This window comes from Glycine soja, chromosome 5 (assembly GCF_004193775.1).
Source record: "Glycine soja cultivar W05 chromosome 5, ASM419377v2, whole genome shotgun sequence".
NCBI classification, from domain to species: domain Eukaryota; kingdom Viridiplantae; phylum Streptophyta; class Magnoliopsida; order Fabales; family Fabaceae; genus Glycine; species Glycine soja.
Genome location: NC_041006.1, coordinates 40,913,774 through 40,938,191, shown reverse-complemented (window position 1 = coordinate 40,938,191; position 24,418 = coordinate 40,913,774). Strand labels below are relative to the sequence as shown.

Below are 24,418 nucleotides of genomic sequence, written 5' to 3'. Positions count from 1 at the left end.
TTGACCAAAATCATGCATTCAAGCAGGATAGATAGATTTTCAACTCATGTAATAAAATTGATTTGACAACGTGCATAAGTTTGGTGCGGTCTTAATTAATACTTTAACAATATTCATTAGTGTTAATGTTTACACTTATTAATTTATTCCTTATCATAAAAATTCTCAAATCAAAGAAAAATCACTCAAAATGAAAAACTTCTCCCTTCTCCCTCTTCCTTTCTAAACAATCCGAATCATTCCCATACCATCTTAGGGAGGACCATATAAAGCTATCACCACTTGCTTTACCATTGACAAACACAAAATAGCCAATAAGATAGCCACCTCCGTCCCATTCTTTCATACAAGACTTGGCATCCCTCTCTATTTTTCGTTATGAATACTTAATCTGAACTTTTGTTTTTGTTTTTGTTTTTGTTGTTGCTATTATGAATTTTCTTCCCTAGTACTGCTCTGTGGTTGCTAATAAACAAGGAAAAGGAAAACGATCGGATTGCATTATTGTTCATGAATTCATCATTCAAATTAAACAACGTATACTAAAATCCAAATCCAATGAATGAAAGGTAGTTGTTGCGTAAGCCGTCAGCTCAAGAAATCTTGTGTTGTATAAACGTAATTCCAAACTTGAATCTTAAGAGTGTGTTTGAATACAAAATTTTAACTGACGAAAGTAATTTATCAGAGAATTTAAATTTATGTAATTTGGAATTTATTGTTTGGATGTTTTTTATGAAAAATTTAAAATTTTAGAATTTTAAACAACTAAAAATCTGGAATTTCAATTTCTTTTTAAAAGGTGATAAATTGAAATTTTTTTCTTACCGTCTTCTCCGAACTCCTAAAATATTGATCGGGTGTGAACATAGAGGAACACGTATAAGTAGCACATCAACCATATTTTTTTTATTCATTTTTTTCATTCTCATAATTTTAATTTTTTTTATCCAAACATAAAATTTTGAAAATAAAAGAATTTCAATATTTGAAATTCTTAAAATTTTAATTATTGATGTGAGCGATTATGAGAAACAATCTTTAAATTTCAAATAATCATAATTGCCGGGGAGAAAAATCCCAGTCTAGAAATTGCACTTCACCGACTTGTCGTCCAACTTAGAAACTAACTCAACAGGAAGTTCATTTACAACTTTTTTTAAAAAAATTATACTATCTTATAGTAGCTTGACTTGAATAATATTTTGTTGTTATTACAGTCATTTATTTCTAAATCTTTTTACGCGTTGTATGGATGTATCAGACTCTGCCCGCTGATGACTGAATATTATTCGATCCAGCCCAAGTTTAGTTGGTTCGTTTTGTGTATAATTAATGCATTCAAAATAGCAAACTGCACTAGATGTATGTTTAATTTTTCGTTTACGTGCACTTTATTGCGTGAAGATGGAAAAAAATGTTCGGAAAATATTTTTCTACAATTTAAAATTTAAAGTAAATATATATTTTTTTTCTCAATCAGTTTTTTTAATAAATTTCAAGAAATAATAGAAAATCTGTTAAAAAGAATACATTGTAAACCAACATTACCCATTTTTTCACACACTGTACCAAGCATTAAAATGTCATTCTCAAATTCCAATCTGACCTCGAAGATGTTCTTTATGACTTTGCAAACAGAGGAGGATAATACTACTTGTTTAGCAAAAGTAGCTACTAGCAAAACTAACTATCGATTGAATTAAAAATATATAGTAAAACTAATTATTGAACTAGTTGATAAAAGTAAAATAATATAAAAAGACATTTAATTACCTGCCGATAACTTAAAATGTGGTAACTATATGCATTTTCAATTAATAATCACTTTTCATGTCTGTGCTTATACCTCAATACGTTGTTGCAAGATGTCTCTCTAGGTAGTAGGTTTCATTATAATATCCCTCCCAAATCAATCCAAATTCTATTATATATCTTGCATACTAGGTGCAACTATCAGTCCCTCACACAATGCTTACACTAACACATTTTAAGAATCAAATCATTATACATCATATTCAGTTCCAGTTAATGATTTCACACGTTACTAGCATCATTTACCCACTTTTACCATAGAAGAATGTAAGTTACATATGAACCATAGGTTAGGTAACAGCTAGGTGTCTATCCTAATTCAGAATATTTAAAATGGAGTGGTGCTTTCAAAGCATAACCATGTCACATGGAAAAGTGCTCAAGTTGCCTTGTAGGTGAAATTCAAAACACTAGCTCAAGTTGCCTTGTAGATGAAATTCATGAGCCTGCGTTCGAAATATTCATTTTCATGTTTGCCTGTGCAACATAGAATCCAGGCCTAGTCAGTTGGTCAAAAGGTCTTATTCTTATACACGCTAGACATTCCATTAATCCATCTTTCTTTTTTTCTTTACATTTACACTTTTTTCTTTCTGTCAGTGTGGGCATCATACAAAAAAGTGTAAAGACAGCTTACCTCAATCCATCTCAAAAAGATGGATGGTCATAGGTTTCTCAACAAGAAGCCTATAATGTTTATACCACCCATTTCAAAACAAAATAAAGCATCAAAATATGCTACTCTAGTCTCTAAGTACATTCATTCCCAGAGTTCTGTATCCAAACAACTATTAACAGCACAATGATCAAGACAAAGGCGCACACACAAAATCATCAACATCTAAAACTTTAACCATACCGTGCACTAGAAAAATCTTGTGACATACACATTGTAACATGGGGAACAATCTGTAAACTCTTTATCCCTTGTGTTTATGAGGGGAAAAGAGGAAATATCACCAGTTCTCTACCCCCTATATTAACTGCTGGAAGAGAAAAATATTATGTTGCTTTACTTGCACTTCATCACTATCTCAGCGCAATACATGAAATGATAGATATTTCAACTTATTTTAAGAGTTTGTTATGGGAAACAGAAACAAACCTTGTACAAGACTGCATCCCCCCAGTTTCAGGGGATATGAAGAAGCTTGTTAACAGCTGCGTCCAGAGCATCGACATGCTTTCTTAAGATTTTTCTTCAAACCATTAAGAAATCAATGGAAAACTAAGATCAAAGGATGAAAAAGAAGGAACATCTAACACTCAAACTGTTCCTAATCAAGTCTTCAGTTAAAACAGAAAATAAGGCAATTCTAAAGAGAGAACATCTACAGTGCCCACAAGATATAAAAACAAGGCTAAGTTCACAAGGTAGGAACGCACCATCACTTGCATACTTCTTGGCTCTTGCTGACTTCGGTGAAGTATTCCCCCCCACCCCTCTCTCCTAAAATAGTAAATATAAACATTCCAGAATAGTAGAAAAATATTTGAGATGAATCTTTAGAATTTAATTACAATTTTTTTAAAGCAGCATCTAATCATAGATTATCATGTAAGATTGTTGATAATTGTTTTAAAAGACATGTTTAAAGAAAGGGAACTAAAGTGGAGATAGAAAGGGAATGAAATAAAGAAAAAGGGTGGTTTGTGCTCATACTAGTGAAGGGGGGTGGATGGTGTCAATAGGGTGAAGAATGACAATGAGTAAGAGCGACAACGACGAGTTTGAGTCTTAGATAATTTGAGACTTTAAGAAAAGAAAATGTCTGAGTATGACTTAAGACTACATAGTTATGCTATCTATGTGTCATATGTTATAGTCCTAAGTAGTACCCAAACATTTTCTTTCCTCAACGTCTCAAACTAACCAAGACTGAAGCTCGTTGTTGTCGTTTGTGCTCATTGTCATTCTTCGCCCTGCTGGGCACAAACGACAACAAGCTTGAGTCTTTGACAGTTTGAGACTAGGGAAAGAAAATGCTCGGTCCGACTTAGGACATAGATAGCATAACTATTTACATTAAAGTAGTTCCAAACTTGATGAACCTAACTAAACTCAATAGTTATGCTATCAATGTGTCGTGTGTTGTAGTCTTAAGTCGTACAGAATATTCCCTTTCCTTAGTCTCAACTGTCCAAGACTAAATCTCGTCGTCGTCATTCATGCTCAGTAAGGTGAGGAATGACAATTAACACGAACGACGATGAGCTTCAGTCTTGGTTAGTTTGAGACTTTGAGAAAAGAAAAAGTTTGGGGATATGACTTAGGACTACAATATAAGACACATAGATAGCATAACTATTTATATTTGAGTCGGGTGTTGGGTTCATGAGTTCCAAACTTGATGAGCTCAACTAAACCCAATAGTTATGCTATCTATGTTTCCTGTGTTGTAATCCTAAGTCGTACCCAGACATTTTTTTCCTCAAAATCTTAAACTGTCCAAGACTTAGGCTCGTCATCGTCGTCGTTCGTGCTCATTGTGATTCTTCATCCTACTAAGCACGACCGATGAACAACGATGAAAATGAACGACGACAAGCTTGAATCTTCAACAATTTGAGACTTTGAAGAAAGAAAATGTTTAAGTGCGACCTAGGACTACAACATAGGAGACATGGATAGCATAAATATTTATATTTGAGTCGGGTGTTGGATTCATGAGTTCCAAACTTGATGAACCAAACCAGACCCAATAGTTATACTATCTATGCGTCCTAGGTTGTAGTCCTAAGTTGTACCCAGACATTATATTTCCTCAGAGTCTAAAACTGTCCAAGACTCAAGCTTGTCGTTGTTCATGCTCATCATCATTCTTCACCCTATAGAACACCATCCACCCCACCACTGGTATGATCACACCATCCTTTTTCTTTATTTCATTCCCTTTATATTCTCAATTTTAGTTCCCTTGCATAAAGTATTTAAAGATTATCATGTTGTTTCTCCACTTTTTAAAATTTCTCCACAAGTACTTTAGGAGAAGAAAATAAGAAGATAAAAATGTAAAATGAATTGAACTCCTTTCAAGATAAAATCAACTTATGCACTTTAGTTTTTGGAGAAGTTAGACGAGAGAGCTTTTGATTTTGGCTAATAGGAAAAGTTCAATTCAGTTGACCTCCTTATTTTCTTCTCATAGGTGCTTATAGTGAAGTTTATCCAAGCAATGCCTTAGGTGATTTTTATTGGTTGAGTGTAAAGTGTTTATACTAATAATATATCAAAAATAAAGTATGAAGAAAAGAGTAAAATAAATTAGCAGCAAATAGCAAAGTAATTGGATACAATTGAGAGGCGAGACCATCAACACTCTTCATCTCCTCATTCAATCTGTACCCCACAAAATAATGATAATGAATTAGGAATTAGCCAACTTAAACCTGAAGCTTCATCTATTTTCCTTTAGTTTCTGTTACGTGATCTTTCCGTTTTCTAACTTGAATATCAATATAGACAGTAATAAACACATTTAAATATTAAATAGTAATACCTGAGACAGGAATTTATATAGCGATTCCCCTTGGTAGCTGCATCAAGCACTGCAAAACCACAAAATATGAATGATTATTATGATTTTTTTTATGAATTTTTAATTAGAGAGAGATGTGATTGGGAAATTACAGCACCAGATTCCTGAAGGCGACCGGTGGCATCGGTGAAGCACTGCATGTGATGGAGAGAGGTGGATGTGGATTCGGAGAGGGCCAATCGGAGGGAAGCGAAGAGAGAAGTGAAACTCTGAGCGATGGCCAACGAGTCTCGTTCCACAACCTCGATGGCTTGGAAAATCGCGCTCTGATTGTTGAATGCGATGCCATCTGAAATTGGGATTTCTTTTTGGGTCTCTGGAATAGGAGCTTCCAATTCCAAGGAGGAGCCAGCACCCTCGCCTTGTTCTTCTCTATCTCCCATTTCCCCTTGTTGCTGTTTTCTCAATTCCAATCCAACAAACAAATTACTTACGGCGCATAACAACCTCCATCTTACTTCTCAATCACCCTAATAGTCTCACAGACCACATTATATAACTCGTTAAGCTCACTCAACCACCAGGGCTTTTCAGTAATTTAAAAGATTCTTTTTAGCAAATATCTCATCTCATCCTAGTTAGATATCGAAATTCGGAAGTATTTATTAAAAAAATAGGCCAAATTATACTTTTAATTTTTTTATCTTGTTTTTTAATTCAATTTATTCTTTTATTTTTAAATAGAAAACAAAAATAATAAAAAGTGAGATAATTTCGAAAGTTGTTTAGTAAGAAAGATTTTTTTTTAAAAAAAGGCATGTGTATGAAATGACATAAATATTTTGAATAGAAAAAATGTGCATTTCAGTTTGAAGTTAAATTATCTAAAATCACTTTGAAATACTGGTTAACATAATTTTAGAAAAAAAATTATAAGATTAATTTCACATTAAATAATTAATTATGAGCTTAAATAACTTTAAAGAGTTTCATGTTAATTCATGTATGCAATAATTATTTATGAGTTTAAATAATTTAAAGAGTTTCATGTTAATTCATGTATACAATAATTATTTATGAGTTTAAATAATTTAAAGAGTTTCATGTTAATTCATGTATACATGTATAAGTGTAATTTGGTTATTTAGTGTATAATATTATTTTTCTCTTTCCCTTTCTTTCCATTTTTTATAAGACATGACCTATGAGTATAATGCACTTTTTTATGAGTGCTATGAGTATTATGCACTTTTTTATGAGTGTGGAGTTATTTAAACTAAGTTCATTCCTCGTAGAAAAATCATGTTTGCATATCTAACAAATTATTATCACAGTTGAATTGAATGTGACTTTCATTCAAATGAGCTTGAGTATAAAGTTACTTCCTTTTTGTTTTTCTCTCTAATCTATAAAGTTTTAAACAAATCAAATTACATTAAATTTACTTTTACCTAAACTTACGTTCAACGAAATTTTACTTTTTTATAGCTGTAATCCAAACACACAATGTGTGTCTCCTTAAACTAATCAAATGCCAAAAGAAAGAGTGAATGTGGTATGGTGATTAAGTCATTTCATTATCTCCTTTTCCTTCATTTAATATTTTTAAACATTATAACGTAAACAAACACAAAGTATTAAAGTGAGAATCTTTCGCGTAATAATTGTAGGATCAAAATGAAAATTTCAATTTTTATTTAAAATTCTTTTATTTTATTTGATTTTTCCTCATATTTTTATTATTTAAACAAATTATTTTGTATATGTAATTACATTAAATACTTGAAAGGAGAATTTTATTATGCATAAAAGTCTTACTGAGTTTGTTGCAGTAGAATTAGTTACAGCTAAAGATATTTATGATATATAAAAAAAAACTAAATTCCACTAATAATTTCTGATGTTTTTTTTAATTATATAAATATTTTCTATTTTTTAATCATTACAATATCCTCTAGAAAAGTGTTAGTGTCATCTAGGATAGAATGTGGGTATAATGTTTTCAAATATATAAAAATTTGTAAGATAATATTTTTGAACACAAAGAGATTAGTATAAGAATAGAAAAGAAAGTAACCTTATACGTAATTTTAGATAACATTACTTTAATTACATATGTAATCCGGACAAAAGTTTGGATAAACCAGAAGTCACGAGCCCTGCCCTGCAAATTGCAGAATACATATTAGATCACAGACAAGAAAATAAACACATCAAGGAGAAAAATAGGCAAACAAGTATGTTTAATTAAGGCCTGAATAATCTATTAGTTAGATTATCATTTGATTTTTGTCGCAAACTATAAAATCCAAGTAACTTGGATAGATTATCTTTTTTTTTATTATTATTTTGAAGGATAAAAGTTTTTTTAAGAAATTTAATACGCTGCATTAAAAAAAGAAATTTAATACGTATGATAAAATTATCAAAGTGAGTAAAAAGCTTTTATTCTGATAAAAATATCGCTATAAAGAATGATGAAAAAATCGTTATTATCGCAAATAAAATTTTATACTTTATAATTATTTTTTTAGATTATTTGTAGTTATTTTTTTTTCATTTTATACCTGATAATCCAATAATTTAAATACAGGTTTAACTACTAAAATGATTTTATATGGTTTTTTATGATTTGCCGCTTAAAAAACTAAAAATTCTAAATAAAAAGAATTATCTTAAAATTTCCACTTGAAATATTTAACTACAATGAGTTCTGTTTATTATGTCTTAAAATTTTGTATTTCTTTAAGAAATAATATAGCATAATAAATTTGGATGTATATAATATATTTCAAATTAAAGAATATTTTTTAAATAAAGGCTATTGTTTTTTTTATAATACTTTGTGTTATATTTTTGTATGAATTATATATATTTTCCACATAACACAATTTTTTTAAAAACTGAATATAAGTATTATGAGTGATAATTTTTTTTCAAAGTTTTTAAAACACCTACATCTCACGACTTAACTTATACGACTAATTAAATTGAAATAATTTTAAAATCTTATCCAATATAGTAACATTTTATATAATCACTTTCTGAGTACTGTACAATATTAAATCATACTTGGTAAGTAGGAAAAGCAATATTTAGACCAAACAAGATTATGTCCGAAAACAGGTGTATAAGTAATTTCATCGTAATAATTTAAAAAATGCAAGAACATACGAAATCATAAATTTACAATATTTGATTAATTTCATATTTTTTCTGCAACTTTTAACGGAGGAGTCTTTCTTGTATCATTATTAGTATATCGTATTTAATACCCCAAAAAAATAGTGCCTTTAATATTATTTAAAATAATTAGAATTTTATTTCGAACAAATCTTACAATGAAAATTGACATTAAAATCGACGTTGACTATTAAATTAAAATTTTAATTAATTTGAAAAGAACACAAGAAAACAAATATGAAATACTAGACCGAACTTGTGTTCCTATAATAATAACAAATCCAATCCGACCCGTATATGTTGTGATCCTAATAGTTAACATCTTTGCTTTCTCAAAAAATTTCCGATCAAATTAAAATAATACACTTAAACAGAAGCGAACACGGTGGGCTAATTGAGTTTAGTTTAAATTAAGAAAGGAAAAGGGGCCGGCGGGAATGGCATGGTAGCGTCAAAACCACAAAATTGAAAAAAAAAGAAGGAGAGGTGCTGTTTTATTATTATTATTTGTCAGCAAATGAAAGGGTAGTTAAAATCTTAGAGATTCAAATTTCTCAAATTGGCTTGTAATCCCATTCAATTCACCCTTTCCTAATTTTTCCAAAATTCCAGCAGGTCCTGCCACTGTCATTTGAAAACAACATAACAAACAAACAAAGAAAAGCCCATGCCCTTTGCTTCAACTCTCACAACACTATCAATCAAAATCCCCAAACCCCAATTTCTCGTCCCCGTACGATAATTTCCCCGCAATTTTCATCGATCCGTATCCGCTCGCATTGCTGTTTCATCCACATTGCAATCTTCCAGGACATTGGATTTGATCTCTGTTTTCCGAAGCGTGAGATTCCTCTCCCTCACCTTTTTCCCACATTGCTTCCTCCAGATAGGTTCGCGCCGATCTGCTTCTCTTTTGCCTCTTTCGTTGCGTAAATATTGCTCTATAACGCGTGTCAGCTAATATTGTAGCTTCGATTTGTAGTTTAGTGTTTTAATGCTTTCTTTACCTCAAATCGGTTTTCTGCATTTGCTTCTCCTTCATTGTAGTTCTCGAGAGACACCTTTTAATTTCGTTCTTCATGGAATGCGTACCGACATTCTGCTGGAGTGACAGTAAATTGTTTAATGCAGCTTATTTTAACCCTAATTCCTTATATTTTTTACTGAGAAGAAGCATATTGTTATGATCATTCTGTTTCTGTGTTGTTATTGGTCTTCTTTTTTTTGGATGAATTGTTGTTAAGTATATTTTGGTTAAATGTTTCTCCTGCACTGGAAGTATTAACTTGTTTTGGATTGAGTTTCTGCTTATTAAAATTCTTAGTTGTTGCAGTGTAGGTGTTATTGATCGAGGGGGTGAGGAGTGTTGAAAACGAGCATGCAGTGGGAGCAGGAGGGGCGGGGGAAAGGGGGAACTGACAAAGGAAATGGGTTTCCTCGGGCAGGTGTTAACTGAAGAGAAGTTTCACTGGCTTCTCTCTAATGAGATGGTTAATTCAATTTTTTGTTGACCTACTCTTTACGCAACACTAGATTTTGGTATGGTTTCAGGTAGCCAGCAGCTTGTGTCTCTGGTGAAGTGGATAAATGCTGTGCTTCCTAATTTTAATCTGCCTTTAGATACTACAGAGGGGGAGTTGAGGGCACGGTTGAGGGATGGATCAGTATTATGCAGCATTTTGGACAATCTTGTTCCTGGTTCGGTGAAGGTAGTAGGGGTGTCCTTCATTGTGTTCTATACTTGTTTATTGCCTTTGTTTTGCATGTGTGTAGTATGCATAGGTTTAATGTTTTTTGTTTTCTAATGTGCGGACATTAAGTTAGAGAGCTTGTTTATTTTTGTCCTCTTTCTTCTAAGAAATGCATTTTTGACTTCAGGGAAGTGGTTCTTTGAATGAGCTAATTGGTGTGAAAAGGTTTCTGGTAGCTTTGGATGAATTGGGATTGTCTGGATTTGAATTGTCAGACCTGGAGCAGGTATAAGAAGTTCTGTTGTGCAATGTAATTTGAGAACATTGTGAGTTATGTTATGTCTATGAATCTAATCTAATTGGCTTGATAAATACCTCATTTGTGTGTACATGGGAAATGTATGGTTTGTTTCATCTTTTGTTACACAATGAAGGAAAACCACTGAACAATTTGATTGTGATATCTACTATTTTATGGTTGTGAGGTTATGTATACTTCAAGTTTCTTTCTTTGATGCTGAAACTGGTACACTTCTATGTACTTCCTTAGGCTGCTGGACTTTGTCTAATAAAATAAACTGGTTGGCCCTGTTCAAACATGACACTCAAATTCCATTTTTCTTTACTACACTTTGTAAGTTTTGCCCTAATAATTTAATCCTGTGGCCTGAGAATGTATGTAGGGATCCATGGTGCCTGTGTTGCAGTGCCTTGAGACTCTGAAAACTCATTTTGCTTATAATACTGCACAAGAAAATATCCAAAGTGGTTCAAGAAAGAGATGGGACCAGTCAAATTTAACATTCTTTGAGGAATCTGATAGTTGCCTCAAGGATGCTTCAAAATTGCAACATGCTGTTGATGGTTCTGTTGTATCAGGTATACTAATCCATTAGAAAGTTCCTTGCTCTCAGTAGATTTATTGAATATTTGAATTTTGTTAAGTCCAATGATGCCACATGATTCATGTATTTGATGCCACCTAATGGAATCAGGATTGGTTGTTGTTTAATTATGTTGTTTCTATTTTTGTTAAAACATTTTGTTTGTTTTACTATACTTTTTGTTTTCTTTATCCAGATGAAATCACTTCCATAGATCATATTGGAATAAAGTCTAATGAACTGTTCCAGTTGAAGCAAGGATTGCTTGCAGATTTTTCTGATGCCAAACTTAATGAAGTATTTAAATCAAACAATTTGGATGTAAGTGATGAGATAATTTGTTTGTCTCTATCAAAGTTTCCCTTTCTTCTTTCTCATACCAGTTCTATATATTATCAATGTTTGAATAATGCTCTTTCTTTCTCTCTGTGTGTGTAATGCCCTTGGGTTTTTGCTGTTAACTCGTATGTGACTCTAATATATTTGTGAAATCTTTTTCTGCAGAGTGTCTCAACTCAATTGCTTTTTAATATAGGAAATAGGATTCTGAGTGATATCTTTGAAAGGAAAAATGGAGATGTACCTCAGGTAATTGGACCAAATACTACTACAAGAAGTAAGGCATAATGCTGTTTTATTGTTCTAGCAAAATTAGTTTTGATTGTGTCTGTGAAATAGTTTGATTTCCCTTCTTTTTTTGTTTCTAGGCTCATCGTGCTGCATGCCTGTTGAGGAAAATTCTGCAAGTAATTCAGTTGCGCTTTTCAAATCAAGCAGAAAACATGAAAAATGTATAATTATATTTCTTTTCACATTTCCCCCTAATAGATCATTAGTTTTTCAGTTGCTCTTGAACACTGACCATTTAAATACGTTGCATACCTGAAGCAAAACAATCTTTTCAAGGCTCGTGAGGGAAAGTATCAAACAAGAATAAATGCACTTGAAACCTTGGCAGTAGGGACAACTGAAGAGAATGAGGTATTTCTTTATTTATTTTTTGTCATCATTGTTGATGGATCTGGGCAATGCCTTACTATCTTTATTATATTATTATTATTACTATCTGCTAATTTAATTTTAAAGTTGTCTCCACTTTCTACAGGTTGTTACAAGTTGGGTTCAGCAGTTGAAGGTGCAAGCCCTATTGTTGAGTTCAAGATAATGAAAGAAACTATCAATATAGATCCTTTTTTTTTGTTAAATTTACTCACTATTTTCAGTCATTATTATCATTGCTAGAGAGAGAGAGAGAAGAGGGGTGTCAAATTACACCAATATACATACATACATTTGTTGTTAACGTACACTCATTTGTTTTTTAGTTGAAGCTACACTGGGGTTGTAGGATTTGTTATGTTAAACTATACCTACGGTGTAGCTTGCTAACATACTACAACTAAAAGACAAGTAGGTGCAAGTTAACAAATAAAAAATGTCTCTCTTCTCTCTCTCTCTCTCTCTCTATATATATATATATATATATATGTATATATATATATATATATATATATATATATTAAGGAAGGATTTAGTTATGCCAAGAGTTAACTCTTACTAAAATTACTTCCTTCAATAATTCTTTGTATATATTAATTTTTATTAATCCAGCTGTTGAATGTTTGAAATATTAACTCAATGATCATGCATGCCAAATTTTAGATGAATCAGACATTTGTAGTTATCTAATCTTATAGTCAAAATTTAATTATATTTTAAAAAAGTATATTATACTTTAAATTGAATTTATTAATAAAATATCAAATAATTTTAAAATTTTATAATATGGGCTTGATCTATTAAATATTGAAGGGAGTAATTTTAACAAGGATTATTCTTGGAGTAACTTGATCTTCTTTCTCTCTCTCTCTCTCTATCTATCTGTGTGAGGTGTTCCCTTTTATCACAATAGATAAATAAAAAAAATGATTTGATATATATTTAAATGTTTTTTTAGCTTTTAAAAATTGCAAAACAAGTAGCTTTTCCAATTATAAATGTGATTTGTGTTAGCTGCTAACTTGCTGCAGTCATTTGTATCTTCAGTATGCTTTGCAGGTTGAACAAACTAAGTTTGAGGAGAAGAAGAAACTTGAAGAGCAGGATTTTTCTCGTTTAAAGAAAGAAAAAGTTCATAGTGAAATCGAAATTTCTGCATTGAAGCAAGATTTGGAAATAGTCAAAAGAACACATGAAGAACATGTTTCAGAGTTAGAATTGCGAGCTACTGAATCTAAAGCTGAATATGAAAAAAGGATAGAGGAACTTAAGCTTCATCTTGCAGATGCAAGAAAGCAAGTGAAGGAACTAGAGGCATTTTCAGAATCCAGATTTTTGAAATGGAAGAATAAAGAGGATACCTATCAAACTATCGTAAATTTTCAATTTGGAGCTTTCCAGGTTTGGTTCTTTGTATTGCTTTTTCATTTATGGTTGCCAATTTCTTTCTTGTGCTATACCATATAATTTGACGCTTTTTAGGAACTGAGAGCTGCTATGAAGTCTGTCAAAGATGATGTGATAAAAACAAAAAGAAACTACTTAGAGGAATTCAAGTACTTTGGTAGGGTACAATGTTTAAAATTTTTCGTGGTTTATCATTGGTAGTTATTTTATGATGGATCAGATGTATTTACAACTAACAAGATGTGCATATGTAGGAATCAAGTTGAAAGGTCTAGCTGAGGCTGCTGAAAATTATCATGTAGTTCTAGCTGAAAATAGGAAATTGTATAATGAAGTTCAAGATTTGAAAGGTATGTATTATATGGTGTTTATCTGAAGATTGTGAACTGGTGATTGCTTGATAGCTGACCTGATTTATTTTTTCTTTTTATTCTAAACCATTTATGAATAGGTAATATAAGGGTATATTGTCGAATTAGACCATTTCTTCCGGGGCAAAGTCAAAGTCATACAACAATTGAATTTGTTGGTGATGATGGAGAACTAATTGTTGGCAATCCTCTTAAACAAGGAAAAGAAAACCGCAAGCTTTTTAAATTTAATAAGGTTTTTGGTCAAGCAACAAGTCAAGGTACTGCATTTTTTTTTCTTTTCTATTTCATGATTATTATTATTAGTACTTGTTTTCTATTGTTGAAATTGATAGTAATGTTCAACTTATACATCAATATTTTTCTTTGTAGGGGAAATATTCAAGGACACTCAACCATTGATTCGATCTGTTCTTGATGGGTACAATGTTTGTATATTTGCTTATGGTCAAACCGGCTCGGGAAAGACATATACGATGGTATGCATTATATTCGTTTAATGCTTTTTTATGTTGCGTATCTTGTCTAATTTACTTAGCAATTGCTTTTCTACTAGAGTGGACCTGGCCTATCATCAAAATCAGATTGGGGAGTCAACTATCGGGCACTTCATGATCTTTTCCATATCTCCCAGAGTAGGAGAAGCTCTATTGTTTATGAAGTTGGAGTTCAAATGGTTGAAATTTATAACGAACAAGTTCGTGATTTACTATCAAGCAACGGTCCTCAAAAGAGATATCCTTTTCTTTTCTTTAATATATATTCCTGGATCCACAATAGTGGAAGCCTTGTGTACTAGGCTTCCCTTTTCATTATAAGTTATGCGACTCTCTATATTCGTAATTAAGCTTGCATTTTTATTCATTTATGTATTGACATACTACTATATGCACATGTATAGAAGATTTGATGCACTATTATTCATTTATTTACTTCATGCATTTTTATTTTCTATCATGTACGACAGTACGTGTCATTATATTTAGACATAGCTTTGTTTACCATTCATTTACTTTTACTTGTTTTGAAGGAAAAACATACCAAGTATTGTTTCCTTGACTTGCACACACTTGGGATTTGGAATACTGCCCAACCAAATGGGTTGGCTGTTCCTGATGCAAGTATGCATTCTGTGAATTCAATGGCAGATGTCCTCGAGTTGATGAATATTGGGTTGATGAATCGGGCAACTAGTGCCACAGCCTTGAATGAAAGAAGTAGCAGATCACACAGGTTATATTCACAGTTTTAAGATTTTCTTTTTTGTCAATTTTCCAATTATGAAGACACAAAACTCATTTTATTTTCATATCACATGATAGTGTTCTCTCTGTTCATGTTCGAGGAACGGATTTGAAGACCAACACACTGTTGCGTGGATGCCTTCATCTTGTAGATCTTGCAGGAAGTGAAAGAGTGGATCGTTCTGAAGCAACTGGAGACAGGCTTAAGGAGGCTCAACATATAAATAAATCACTATCTGCACTAGGAGATGTAATATTTGCTCTATCACAGAAGAGTTCACACGTGCCATATAGAAATAGTAAATTGACCCAACTTCTTCAGAGTTCGTTAGGTAATTGTTGCCATTATTGGTATCAATTTACAGTATTGTTATATTTGGTTTCATTTGTTTGCATTTTGATTTAAGCATATTGCAGTCATGGCTTACTAAATTGCAATAGCTTTGTCCGTTGTATATGATAGGTGGTCAAGCGAAAACCCTTATGTTTGTACAGCTTAATCCTGATGTTGCTTCATATTCTGAAACTGTAAGCACCTTGAAGTTTGCTGAACGGGTTTCTGGCGTGGAGTTAGGTGCTGCTCGTAGCAACAAAGAGGGGAGGGATGTGAGAGAACTTATGGAGCAGGTTATTTCTATTTTTGAATGCATTTTACTTGGATGTTTTAGTTATCAGCGAAGCACCAAATGTTATGAATTGGAATTTTAGTTATTCATTTTGTTTTTTACACTTGTGCCCCATCATCAATATCCAGGTCATCACTCTTGCTGTAGGTTAAGCTGATATTACAATATCATTTACAAACGCACACTGACTTGTATTATTCTTGCAGTTGGCATCTCTCAAGGATGTAATTGCAAGGAAGGATGAAGAGATTGAACGGTTACAGTCACTCAAGGCTAATCACAATGGTGCAAAGCTTGGTAGGATCTCAGTAAGACATGGGTCATCATCTCCAAGGAGACATTCCATAGGGACTCCCCGAATTAGCACGAGACTTGCAGGAGCAAGGAGCTTTGGAGTCAATGGAAAGGCAGCTTCTGACATGGATAACTGCTCAGAGTATAGTGATAAGCATTCAGAAACTGGTTCTCATCAATCAATGGATGATTTCAGGAACAAGTCCAGTTCCCTTCGGTTGAAGTTCACCAGAGATCATATCAGTCAAAATGTCAATGAAGACATTGACCTCTTAAGATTTGGAGATGCGGATTCAGAGGAGAGATTAAGTGACATATCTGATGGTGGTCTTTCAATGGGAACCGAAACTGAAGGTTCAATCAGCAGTATTGTGGAGTACACTCTTTTCCCTGAACTTGAGAAGGCAGCTGAAATTACACCAATGAAGGACACCACAACCGACAACCTTCCAGCTGAGAGCACAGAAAAGTGAGTTCTCTCCCGCCCTCCATCTCTATTAAAAGTTTACAAGGCACATATTCTACCCTAATATAGAATGGTATAGATAATACAACAGTGATTACTGGTACAATGATGACTTTTCATCTCAAATCCAAGTTACTTGCATGGGACCTGTTACCAAGCTTGGAACTGATCTCAATTTGTTTGATTGAATGCAGGCCTATTATGCCATCCAAAATTCCCAAAGCTTCTCAAGTCCCACAAAAAGTGCAGTCAAAACATTCTAGGCATTCAATGAACAAAACCTCCTCGAAGGTTCTGTCAAGTATGTATATTCAATTAACTTGGCCATTTTATTCTGTTATTGTCCAAAATTAATATATCTATTTTACTCTCACGCCTTTTCCTTTTTCAATTAACCAGTGACTCAATCTCCCTTGGTTATTCTGCTTCTTACGTTCAGGTGTTAGAAAACCCGCAGCCAGTAGCTCTTCTTCGGTGAAGCCCCCTAAACGATGGCAATAGTTAGGATGCCAGTTGGATGCAGTAGAGTGCTTATTTATAGCTATAGCCGGTAGGAACTTTTTTATTTATGTTAGGTGATCATTCTAATTACACTTTACTCAAGGCTCAAGGGTCAGCTCAGTTCAGCTTCAATCTGTTATGGAATGAGGCGAATTGCAAATTGTAACCAGTCTGTATGTAAGCATCATGGCCTTTTATGTCATATCACCGAATCTGCTGTATTTACAACTTTCCATTCAGTAATGTTATCTACGATGTTGTATATGTAGCTGAAGGTGAGAAATGTCACAAATTCATCGGACATTAAAACATTGCATTTGAAAACTCTAGCTCGAATGGTTAAAATTGAATCACAATCTTTAGTTTAGTGTTAGGTCCGTTTGACTAAAAAATTAAACTGATTTTAAAGAACTAGTCGAACTAGTTCAAAACTGGTGACGTAAAACTAATTTTAATAGTTTATTTTAATTTTTCTAAGTTCCCTTCTGGATTTTTTTTATTTAACTAATTTTTTTTAATTAAATAAAGGAACAATGTTAAGTATTATTTTGGTGTCATTGATTTTTTTACTTCATATAATATAATAGTCAATTTATGTTAATTTAAATTTTCATTATTTTTTTTTTGGAATTTTGTATTCATTTTTTACTTTTATATATGTGTATGTGCATAATTTTTTTTTATTAATTTACCCACCTTTTGTAATACATAGAGCTTCGGGTGTAACCATGACCGGTGCATGTATCTATGCTCCTTGAGGGTCCGTTCGATAGGATAAAAATAAATAAATTGAGATGAAAATTTTAAATTAAAATAGAGTATAAAAATGTGAATATTATATACTTTATTAGTTATTTTTTTTCTTTTTCACTTCAAACAAGCATCTTGAGAGTTGAGACTAAGACACCAGTATAACTGTCAGACTGCAAGATTTTCGCTTTAGAAGTTAATTGCTAAAAAAAAATAGTAGTAATTTCGTTCGAATCCAATCCTGCTAATTCATTATACCATTGAGTCTGGGAAGAATTAAATGCATATTTTTTCCCTACCTGGTGGAATAAGAGAGAATTAATTTTCATAGCCCTTCCAAACTCTAGTTGAGAGATACCCTGAGTTTCCATGGAAAAAAATCCCATTGTCCAAAAAAAATTTAATATTGTAGAAGGGTGAGGAAATGTTATGTTATTTAATAAATGTTCATTCTTACTCATAGTAGCTTGAGAAACAGTCTGGCTGGTGTAGTTGGTTATCATACTTGTCTCACACTAGAGGTCTCCGGTGAAAACCTGGGCTCAGATATTTTATTTTATTTTTATCATATTGATGTCCTTAATTTCTACATGTGCTGTCATGTATTTTATAAACTTCATTCTTTTAGACTTAAAAACCCTAAAGGGCTTTAAGGATGAAAAAAAACTATTTTACAAGATTAAAACGATTTTTTTTAGGGAGTAAAAAAAACGCTAAATTATAAGGATGAAAAATGTATTTAATTTTTTTTGTTATTAAAAACAAGTTAACAAATAAATAACTTTTTTAGTGTAAAGCTAAATTCATGTCTAAGAAAATTATTGAATATTTGTTACCCAAATGTAAGAAAATTGAAGCTTAATAGCGGTAAATTAAACTCAATTAGAACAGTGTATTAGGTTAAAAATTATTTAAATTTTTGGGATGCAGATAGTTTTATTAACATTGATTCTTAAGATTAATGTTAAACATGGTAAGATTTCATGAAAATTATTTTTTATATTGAAAATTATTTATTAATAAATGGTGCATTTTTTTATTAATTAAAATATGTTAACATTTTTCGTAATTTCAAAAATAAAATAAAGTGATGTTTTACATTAACAGGCAAAAATTTGAGTAATTTGCATGAGAATTTAGGTTCTAATTCCAGTGTTCTTATTGTACATAAAAAGAAAAAGTAATGTTTCACGTGTAAATCATTAATTCTCCCTTCCTTTCTAAATTTGTTTAATGTTTTTCTAAAAAAAATAAAAAATATTTAAATTACATTAATTTACATTATAATATTATAATTTATTCTTTTATAATTTTTTATATTATCTTTAACTACTTCATTTTTTATATATAAAAAATTTAGAAGAATTAAGTCTCAAGAGTTCACTAAAAATATGATAAGTCTCAGTTTAATAAACACTTATAGATATATTTTTAGATAACCTACCAATAAGATTCTGGTGTTAGCTGTAAGGATCCTTTATAACTACTTCATTTATAATTTTATTCTAATTTATAAATACATCTTTGAGTTGTCCATTATTAAATCCTTCTATAAGATAATTTTTTGTCGTACATCATTTGATAAGATAGTATTTCTTTTCAAATGTAAATGCCACAAAGAAATAATATGAATATTTGACTATAAATATTTTGTAAATAATCAAAATTATTTATTTATTTTCTTAATAACTTTACTATATAAGGGTGTAATTAGAAGCAGAAAAATTGATGGTAAATTAAAGGGAAGGAGGAGGGAGGTGGTGAAAACAAACAAACAAAGGCTAACGAGTAAAGAAAAAGAGTAATGCTGATGAGAAAACAATTTGGGGGCAACCGTAAAATCTTGAGCTTCTTAAACCCTTTCTCCCCAAACATGAATTTCAAAGATTCTCGCCACCATCCACCGCTCTCATCAATGTTTCACTTCTTAATCAACATCAACTTTCAAATATAGCTCTCTCTCTCTCTCTTCCGATAATTTCATTCTCTTCTTTTTTTCTGCAGAGTACCTCATTCACTTAGTTCCCTTGATGTTCCCAATTGTGATTCGGGTTCCATTCACTTCATTTCTATATTCTCACACAAATGAGAAAAAAAAATTAACAGGTAAAAATATCGCTGGTTTAGTGGTTTTTAGTTCTGTCTCTAGTCTCTTGTTCCATGTGTATTTCATAATCATGAGTCGTAAGCTTGACCAACAATGTTCATGTTATAAATTTCCCAAGAAAAAAAAAAAGTGGGGATGGTCCAAAATTGAAACTTTGTCAGTCAATCCTAATTGACACTTGAGCTTAACAGTTAATGTTGTCTGCAATTCATGGTGTAATTGACAGTTAATTTAGTTTGATTTTCAGGCTCTTCTATCCAGACATTTTCGGGCTATCGGCGGCTTCTTGAAGGAGACACAGAAGATTTGAGAATATGTCTGGATGCAATAAATCACCCAAAAATGGTCAACAATCATTCAAATATTGGCGGATTCAACACGGAGGGGCATCCTCTGAGGCCGTTCTTTCTTGTGTAGATTATTCGCCATCTCTTTCCACCAATGAGAACAAGCAATGCTATGGAAGTTCTCAACCAAAGTCCCCTCAGATACTGAGCACATCTCAGCTCATCTCGGCTATAGGCCTGATATGGGATTCTGCCAGTCGCCCGCTTTCGGTTTTACTTTCGAAGGAAACTGTGAATCAGGATGATAAAGGATTCCAGAAAGAGAAAATTCTGGATAGCGTTGATGAGAGAAAAAATGATTTGGTATATGCTTCAACCGACATTAAGTACTATCCTGTTACTGAGGGAGGTGCACAGATTGTGCAGGGAAAATTGGATTTCCCTAAGGTAATGCAGAAGATATCAGTACTTGACTCTTCTAATGAAAGTCAAGATTATATTGATTCTTTATTCAAGAGGTGTTTGCTGGCTAGTGATAAAACTACAAATAAAGATTGGAAAGAAATGGAACTTAGGAGGGAGGAAATGTCTTGTAAATCAGGAAATGTATATTGGTGGGTAGGTAGGAATATTACTAAGGCGCTAAATTGTCAAGTGGATGTTGCCCAACCTGAGATCCCGGAATCTAATGCTCCAGTTGCTGGGGGTAACATTTCAGTAGATACAAGCACCCCTGCATTGGCTAATGAGAGTGACGTGTCTAGTCCTAATTCAATCACACATGAAACTCAATCATTATATAATGCTGCAACTCTGAACACAAGAATAGTTAGCCCTCTTTGTTCAGACTATTTTCTTCAAGCTGTGCCTGATACTTGTCAGATCCTTTCTTCTAGTATCTGTGCGGACTATCATATTAACTCTCTAGCTTCATATAATAGTGCTTCTAATCAGTGCCAACATGAGATTGATGATAACAAATCTCTGGAAATCCAAAGAAGGCATTTCTTGGATATAGCTGATGATGAACCTAAGGTTCAGACCTCTGCAACCCATCTAAAACCTTGTAATTACCAAGCCAAGCAAGAACATGTTTTTTCTGGGGCGTTAGCTGGTATATGTGTCAGCCTTTGTCTGCATCCTGTTGACACAATTAAGACAGTCATTCAAGCATGCCGTGCTGAACACAGGTCCATCTTTTACATTGGGAAGTCAATTGTTTCTGATAGAGGTTGGTTTTGTAAGAGAAATTATGTTCTTGCTAGATATCTGTGTAGCTTATATGTCTCATTTCTTTTAGATTTCTCTCTTGAATTAAATACTCTACTAGATGGCTCCTTCATAGAGTTGATGGACTAATTTCAGGTTTGCTTGGACTGTATCGTGGAATTACCACAAACATTGCATGTTCAGCTCCAATTTCTGCAGTTTATACTTTCTCCTATGAATCAGTTAAAGCAGCTTTGCTTCCTCATCTTCCAAAGGTAGCTCATCTTTCTCCATATTCTACTCATTTAAATGAATTTGTTTGAAGTTGGTTATCCTTGCTGTCTTCTGCTTTGCTTTTCCATGATTCCTTTATTTCTATATGTGGTACCTTCTAGGTGGGAGAAACTGCAAGTTAAACATCGCTGTAAATATTATAGTGTTTGACATCAGTAACTCTTACTATTATTTTAGTGTTTATTGGCATAAATGAGGTTTCAATCATCTTTTCGTGCAGGAGTATTATTCTTTTGCCCATTGCATGGGAGGTGGTTGTGCAAGCATTGCCACCTCTTTCATTTTTACTCCCAGTGAGCGAATAAAGCAGCAGATGCAAGTTGGTTCTCATTATCGCAACTGCTGGTATGCCTCCGTTTTTGGGATCATCAGTAGACCTTGGCTTTATGCATTTGTTGTGAATATTCAATCATTGTAATTTGTGTTATTGTTTCTGAAGCTCTTGTAAAATTTCTGTGTGGTTTGGTCATGTCAAATATATATTTCCTGTCAAGAGATGCTTGTTATGTCTGTGTAAGCTCATGACTTCAAACTTTCACTGGAATTTTTTCCCATGCAAGGCCTGTATAATTGTATTAATTTTATTTTGCTATGAGCCTTACGAGTATATCTGTGCAGGGATGTATTGGTTGGAATTATCAGAAATGGTGGTTTTTCCTCCCTATATGCAGGTTGGAGAGCTGTACTATGCCGGAACGTTCCACATTCAATTATCAAGGTCAGTAGATGTTTTTAATATTGAATGCATATTTATTGAAGTAGCTGATGCAGACAGATTTTGTCATCACCAGGGGGGTTTGCATGAGGTTTTGATAGTGTGTGTCCAACAGTCCCTCATGCAGTCATGCTGAAAATTCATTATTTTCCTTGTTGGCTGCAAAGTGTGACCGCACTAAAGATTCATGACTCCCATGAGGATTTTTATTTCTTACTCTGAGAGCAAGTCTGTTGTGATTATTGTTGTTTTCTCTCAATCCCCCTCTGTTAATATTACTTGGTCTTCTATGATTGCCTTTCTAAGTTCTTCAGAAACTAAGGTTTTATTTATTGCTTTTTCTTGTGACCAACTGTAGTTTTACACATATGAAAGCTTGAAGCAAGTGATGCCATCTAGTATTCAACCCAACACATTTCAGACTGTGAGTTAATGTTTGTTCCTGGCTCTTAACCATCATTTTTTTTGTCTCATTCCAATGAATGTAACTGGGATGATTTTACAAATTTCTGTAGTTAGTGTGTGGAGGATTAGCTGGATCTACGGCTGCTTTATTCACAACCCCTTTTGATGTGATCAAGACTAGATTACAGACACAGGTATGTAATAAACATGCCCTTCAATTGTATAAATTCTTATTGCTACTACTGAAGAATAATCTGGTGCAGCCATCTAATTAGATGTCGAAGACAACCTTTCTTAACACTAGGTTTCTGAAACTTTTTTTTATTCAACTATGTTCAATATCATTTATCTTGTTATCCTCAATACTATTATTATTTCAGTATGTTATTTTAAAGAATTCAATACATTTTTTAGCCACTTTTTTTTGGTTAATGTATGTCATTTTACTCTTAATTCATGGTTCTGATAGAAGTGAGTGCGCCGCAGATTCCTGGGTCTGCAAATCAATATGATAGTGTGCTCCATGCACTTTACAAAATTAGTAAGAGTGAAGGATTTAAGGGCCTGTACAGGTATCATTGTCTGAATCTTGCCATTATCATTTAGATCAAAAGAAAATATTTTATAGGAGCAACTGCTATACATTCTGTCTTGAAATCTCTGTTCAAATGTGAATTGCACATTTGATATTTGTCTTTTGATGTGCTTTGTATGTCTATCATCAGGGGGTTGATTCCGAGGTTGATTATGTACATGTCTCAAGGATCACTGTTCTTTGCTTCATATGAATTTTTCAAGAGGACATTTTCTCTGGAAGCATCACATCCCACTGATTTATGCATTCAGGACAATGACGGGAATGCTGAAGAGTGAAGAACGCAAAAACTTTGAATTAACAGGTCCATCATAGGGTGTTCCAGCAGCAGCTTCCCCAAGTCTTGATAGTTTGCATTCTTGATAACTTGATAGTGTGTGGAAGAAACATTTAATTGTGCCACAAGCTGTAAGCAGTGTCATACTATAGATTTAAAGAATAATGTTAAATCCTTTTGTAACATTATCTTACAAGTCTTCCTATTTATTAAGTGAAGAATGAATTGAAAGCATAGTGTTTTCAAGATTTTTTTTAATGTATTTATTATTTTATAAAATATTAGGATATAGTATTGTTTTTAATTTAATAAAAGAAGTATTAATTTTAACAAAATATATGATATAAATATATTAAGAACAATTAACTCTGGGGAATAATATATATATATATATATATATAAAGTAAATATAGAAAGTGGGAGTCAATATAATTTTTCGTTGATGTGGGATTTAGATTTTTTTTTAATATAATCTCACGCTCGATACTTTCAGATTTAGTGCATGGATAATATAGTGGATGACTGGTTCTAGTTGATGCGAGACTTGAGTTTTTTTACTAATGTATCCTCTCACGTCCAATATTATTAGATTTGGTGTATGAATAATATGGTGGGTGATTCATTTAATGCATTTAGGATTGACTCTGATACCATCTTATAATATGAGTTTGAGTCTAAATCAATCATGCAAGTTATCTCATAAGATGAGGGTTGAAAAATGAGAAATAAAATAAAATAAAATTAATTGTTGGATTTTTTATTAAAGAAAAATAAGTGAAAAATAAAGTACAAATATATAAAAATAGAATTATGACCTTC

General features: G+C 32.4%; 3 protein-coding genes across 29 annotated transcripts; 2 read left to right on the top strand and 1 right to left on the bottom strand.

Moving 5' to 3' along the window:
* Nucleotides 1-1,810: 1,810 nt before the first annotated feature.
* On the bottom strand, nt 1,811-5,839 carry LOC114413381. Of its 9 annotated transcripts, none has more exons than XM_028377752.1 (6): nt 5,452-5,839; nt 5,316-5,364; nt 5,111-5,155; nt 3,202-3,265; nt 2,921-3,014; nt 1,811-2,292 (listed from the first exon to the last, which is right to left on the bottom strand). In XM_028377752.1, the coding sequence occupies exons 1-5, from the start codon at nt 5,735-5,737 to the stop codon at nt 2,970-2,972; spliced, it is 489 nt and encodes a 162-aa protein (XP_028233553.1). In that variant the 5' UTR covers nt 5,738-5,839; the 3' UTR covers nt 1,811-2,292; nt 2,921-2,969. The 9 variants fall into 9 exon arrangements, with proteins under 9 accessions (XP_028233553.1, XP_028233558.1, XP_028233560.1 ...); XM_028377753.1 differs by lacking the exon at nt 1,811-2,292 and adding an exon at nt 2,427-2,798; XM_028377757.1 differs by lacking the exon at nt 3,202-3,265 and having other exon boundaries at nt 2,921-3,033; nt 5,452-5,838.
* A 3,106-nt stretch (nt 5,840-8,945) lies between these two features.
* LOC114413379 (kinesin-like protein KIN-14J) lies at nt 8,946-17,228 on the top strand. 4 transcript variants are annotated; one of them, XM_028377748.1, is made up of 22 exons: nt 8,946-9,318; nt 9,811-9,922; nt 10,011-10,186; nt 10,356-10,454; nt 10,852-11,047; nt 11,249-11,373; nt 11,557-11,640; nt 11,760-11,843; nt 11,941-12,033; nt 12,158-12,187; nt 13,099-13,452; nt 13,534-13,615; nt 13,713-13,808; nt 13,910-14,089; nt 14,202-14,308; nt 14,386-14,564; nt 14,898-15,062; nt 15,152-15,405; nt 15,537-15,700; nt 15,906-16,462; nt 16,654-16,760; nt 16,899-17,228. In XM_028377748.1, exons 2-22 carry the CDS (start codon nt 9,856-9,858, stop codon nt 16,958-16,960), a joined length of 3,261 nt encoding a protein of 1,086 aa, XP_028233549.1. In that variant the 5' UTR covers nt 8,946-9,318; nt 9,811-9,855; the 3' UTR covers nt 16,961-17,228. The 4 variants fall into 4 exon arrangements, with proteins under 4 accessions (XP_028233549.1, XP_028233548.1, XP_028233547.1 ...); XM_028377747.1 differs by having other exon boundaries at nt 8,946-9,367; nt 9,816-9,922; XM_028377746.1 differs by having other exon boundaries at nt 8,946-9,367.
* A 2,245-nt stretch (nt 17,229-19,473) lies between these two features.
* LOC114413378 lies at nt 19,474-23,849 on the top strand. 16 transcript variants are annotated; one of them, XM_028377738.1, is made up of 10 exons: nt 19,474-19,627; nt 19,715-19,816; nt 20,065-21,335; nt 21,470-21,588; nt 21,828-21,952; nt 22,226-22,325; nt 22,681-22,746; nt 22,838-22,921; nt 23,214-23,299; nt 23,453-23,849. In XM_028377738.1, exons 3-10 carry the CDS (start codon nt 20,132-20,134, stop codon nt 23,598-23,600), a joined length of 1,932 nt encoding a protein of 643 aa, XP_028233539.1. In that variant the 5' UTR covers nt 19,474-19,627; nt 19,715-19,816; nt 20,065-20,131; the 3' UTR covers nt 23,601-23,849. The 16 variants fall into 16 exon arrangements, 7 of the variants coding, with proteins under 7 accessions (XP_028233539.1, XP_028233540.1, XP_028233542.1 ...); XM_028377739.1 differs by having other exon boundaries at nt 20,053-21,335; XR_003666902.1 differs by adding an exon at nt 22,047-22,120 and having other exon boundaries at nt 19,489-19,816.
* The last annotated feature ends 569 nt before the right edge of the window (nt 23,850-24,418 follow it).

What these genes read in the sequence shown, in the direction of transcription:
- LOC114413379 (XM_028377748.1), top strand. Translation starts at nt 9,856, where the DNA reads ATGCAGTGGGAGCAGGAGGGGCGGGGGAAAGGGGGAACTGACAAAGGA. An exon ending in AAAATGGAGATGTACCTCAG is followed by an intron (nt 11,641 to 11,759) that starts GTAATTGGACCA and finishes TTTTGTTTCTAG; the next exon opens with GCTCATCGTGCTGCATGCCT. An exon ending in TGAGAGAACTTATGGAGCAG is followed by an intron (nt 15,701 to 15,905) that starts GTTATTTCTATT and finishes TTATTCTTGCAG; the next exon opens with TTGGCATCTCTCAAGGATGT.
- LOC114413381 (XM_028377752.1), bottom strand. Translation starts at nt 5,737, where the DNA reads ATGGGAGATAGAGAAGAACAAGGCGAGGGTGCTGGCTCCTCCTTGGAA. An exon ending in GATGGTCTCGCCTCTCAATT is followed by an intron (nt 3,266 to 5,110) that starts GTATCCAATTAC and finishes TTACTATTTTAG; the next exon opens with GAGAGAGGGGTGGGGGGGAA. An exon ending in CAAGAAGTATGCAAGTGATG is followed by an intron (nt 3,015 to 3,201) that starts GTGCGTTCCTAC and finishes AATGGTTTGAAG; the next exon opens with AAAAATCTTAAGAAAGCATG.
- LOC114413378 (XM_028377738.1), top strand. Translation starts at nt 20,132, where the DNA reads ATGTCTGGATGCAATAAATCACCCAAAAATGGTCAACAATCATTCAAA. An exon ending in TCTCATTATCGCAACTGCTG is followed by an intron (nt 21,953 to 22,225) that starts GTATGCCTCCGT and finishes ATATCTGTGCAG; the next exon opens with GGATGTATTGGTTGGAATTA. An exon ending in TTCCACATTCAATTATCAAG is followed by an intron (nt 22,326 to 22,680) that starts GTCAGTAGATGT and finishes GACCAACTGTAG; the next exon opens with TTTTACACATATGAAAGCTT.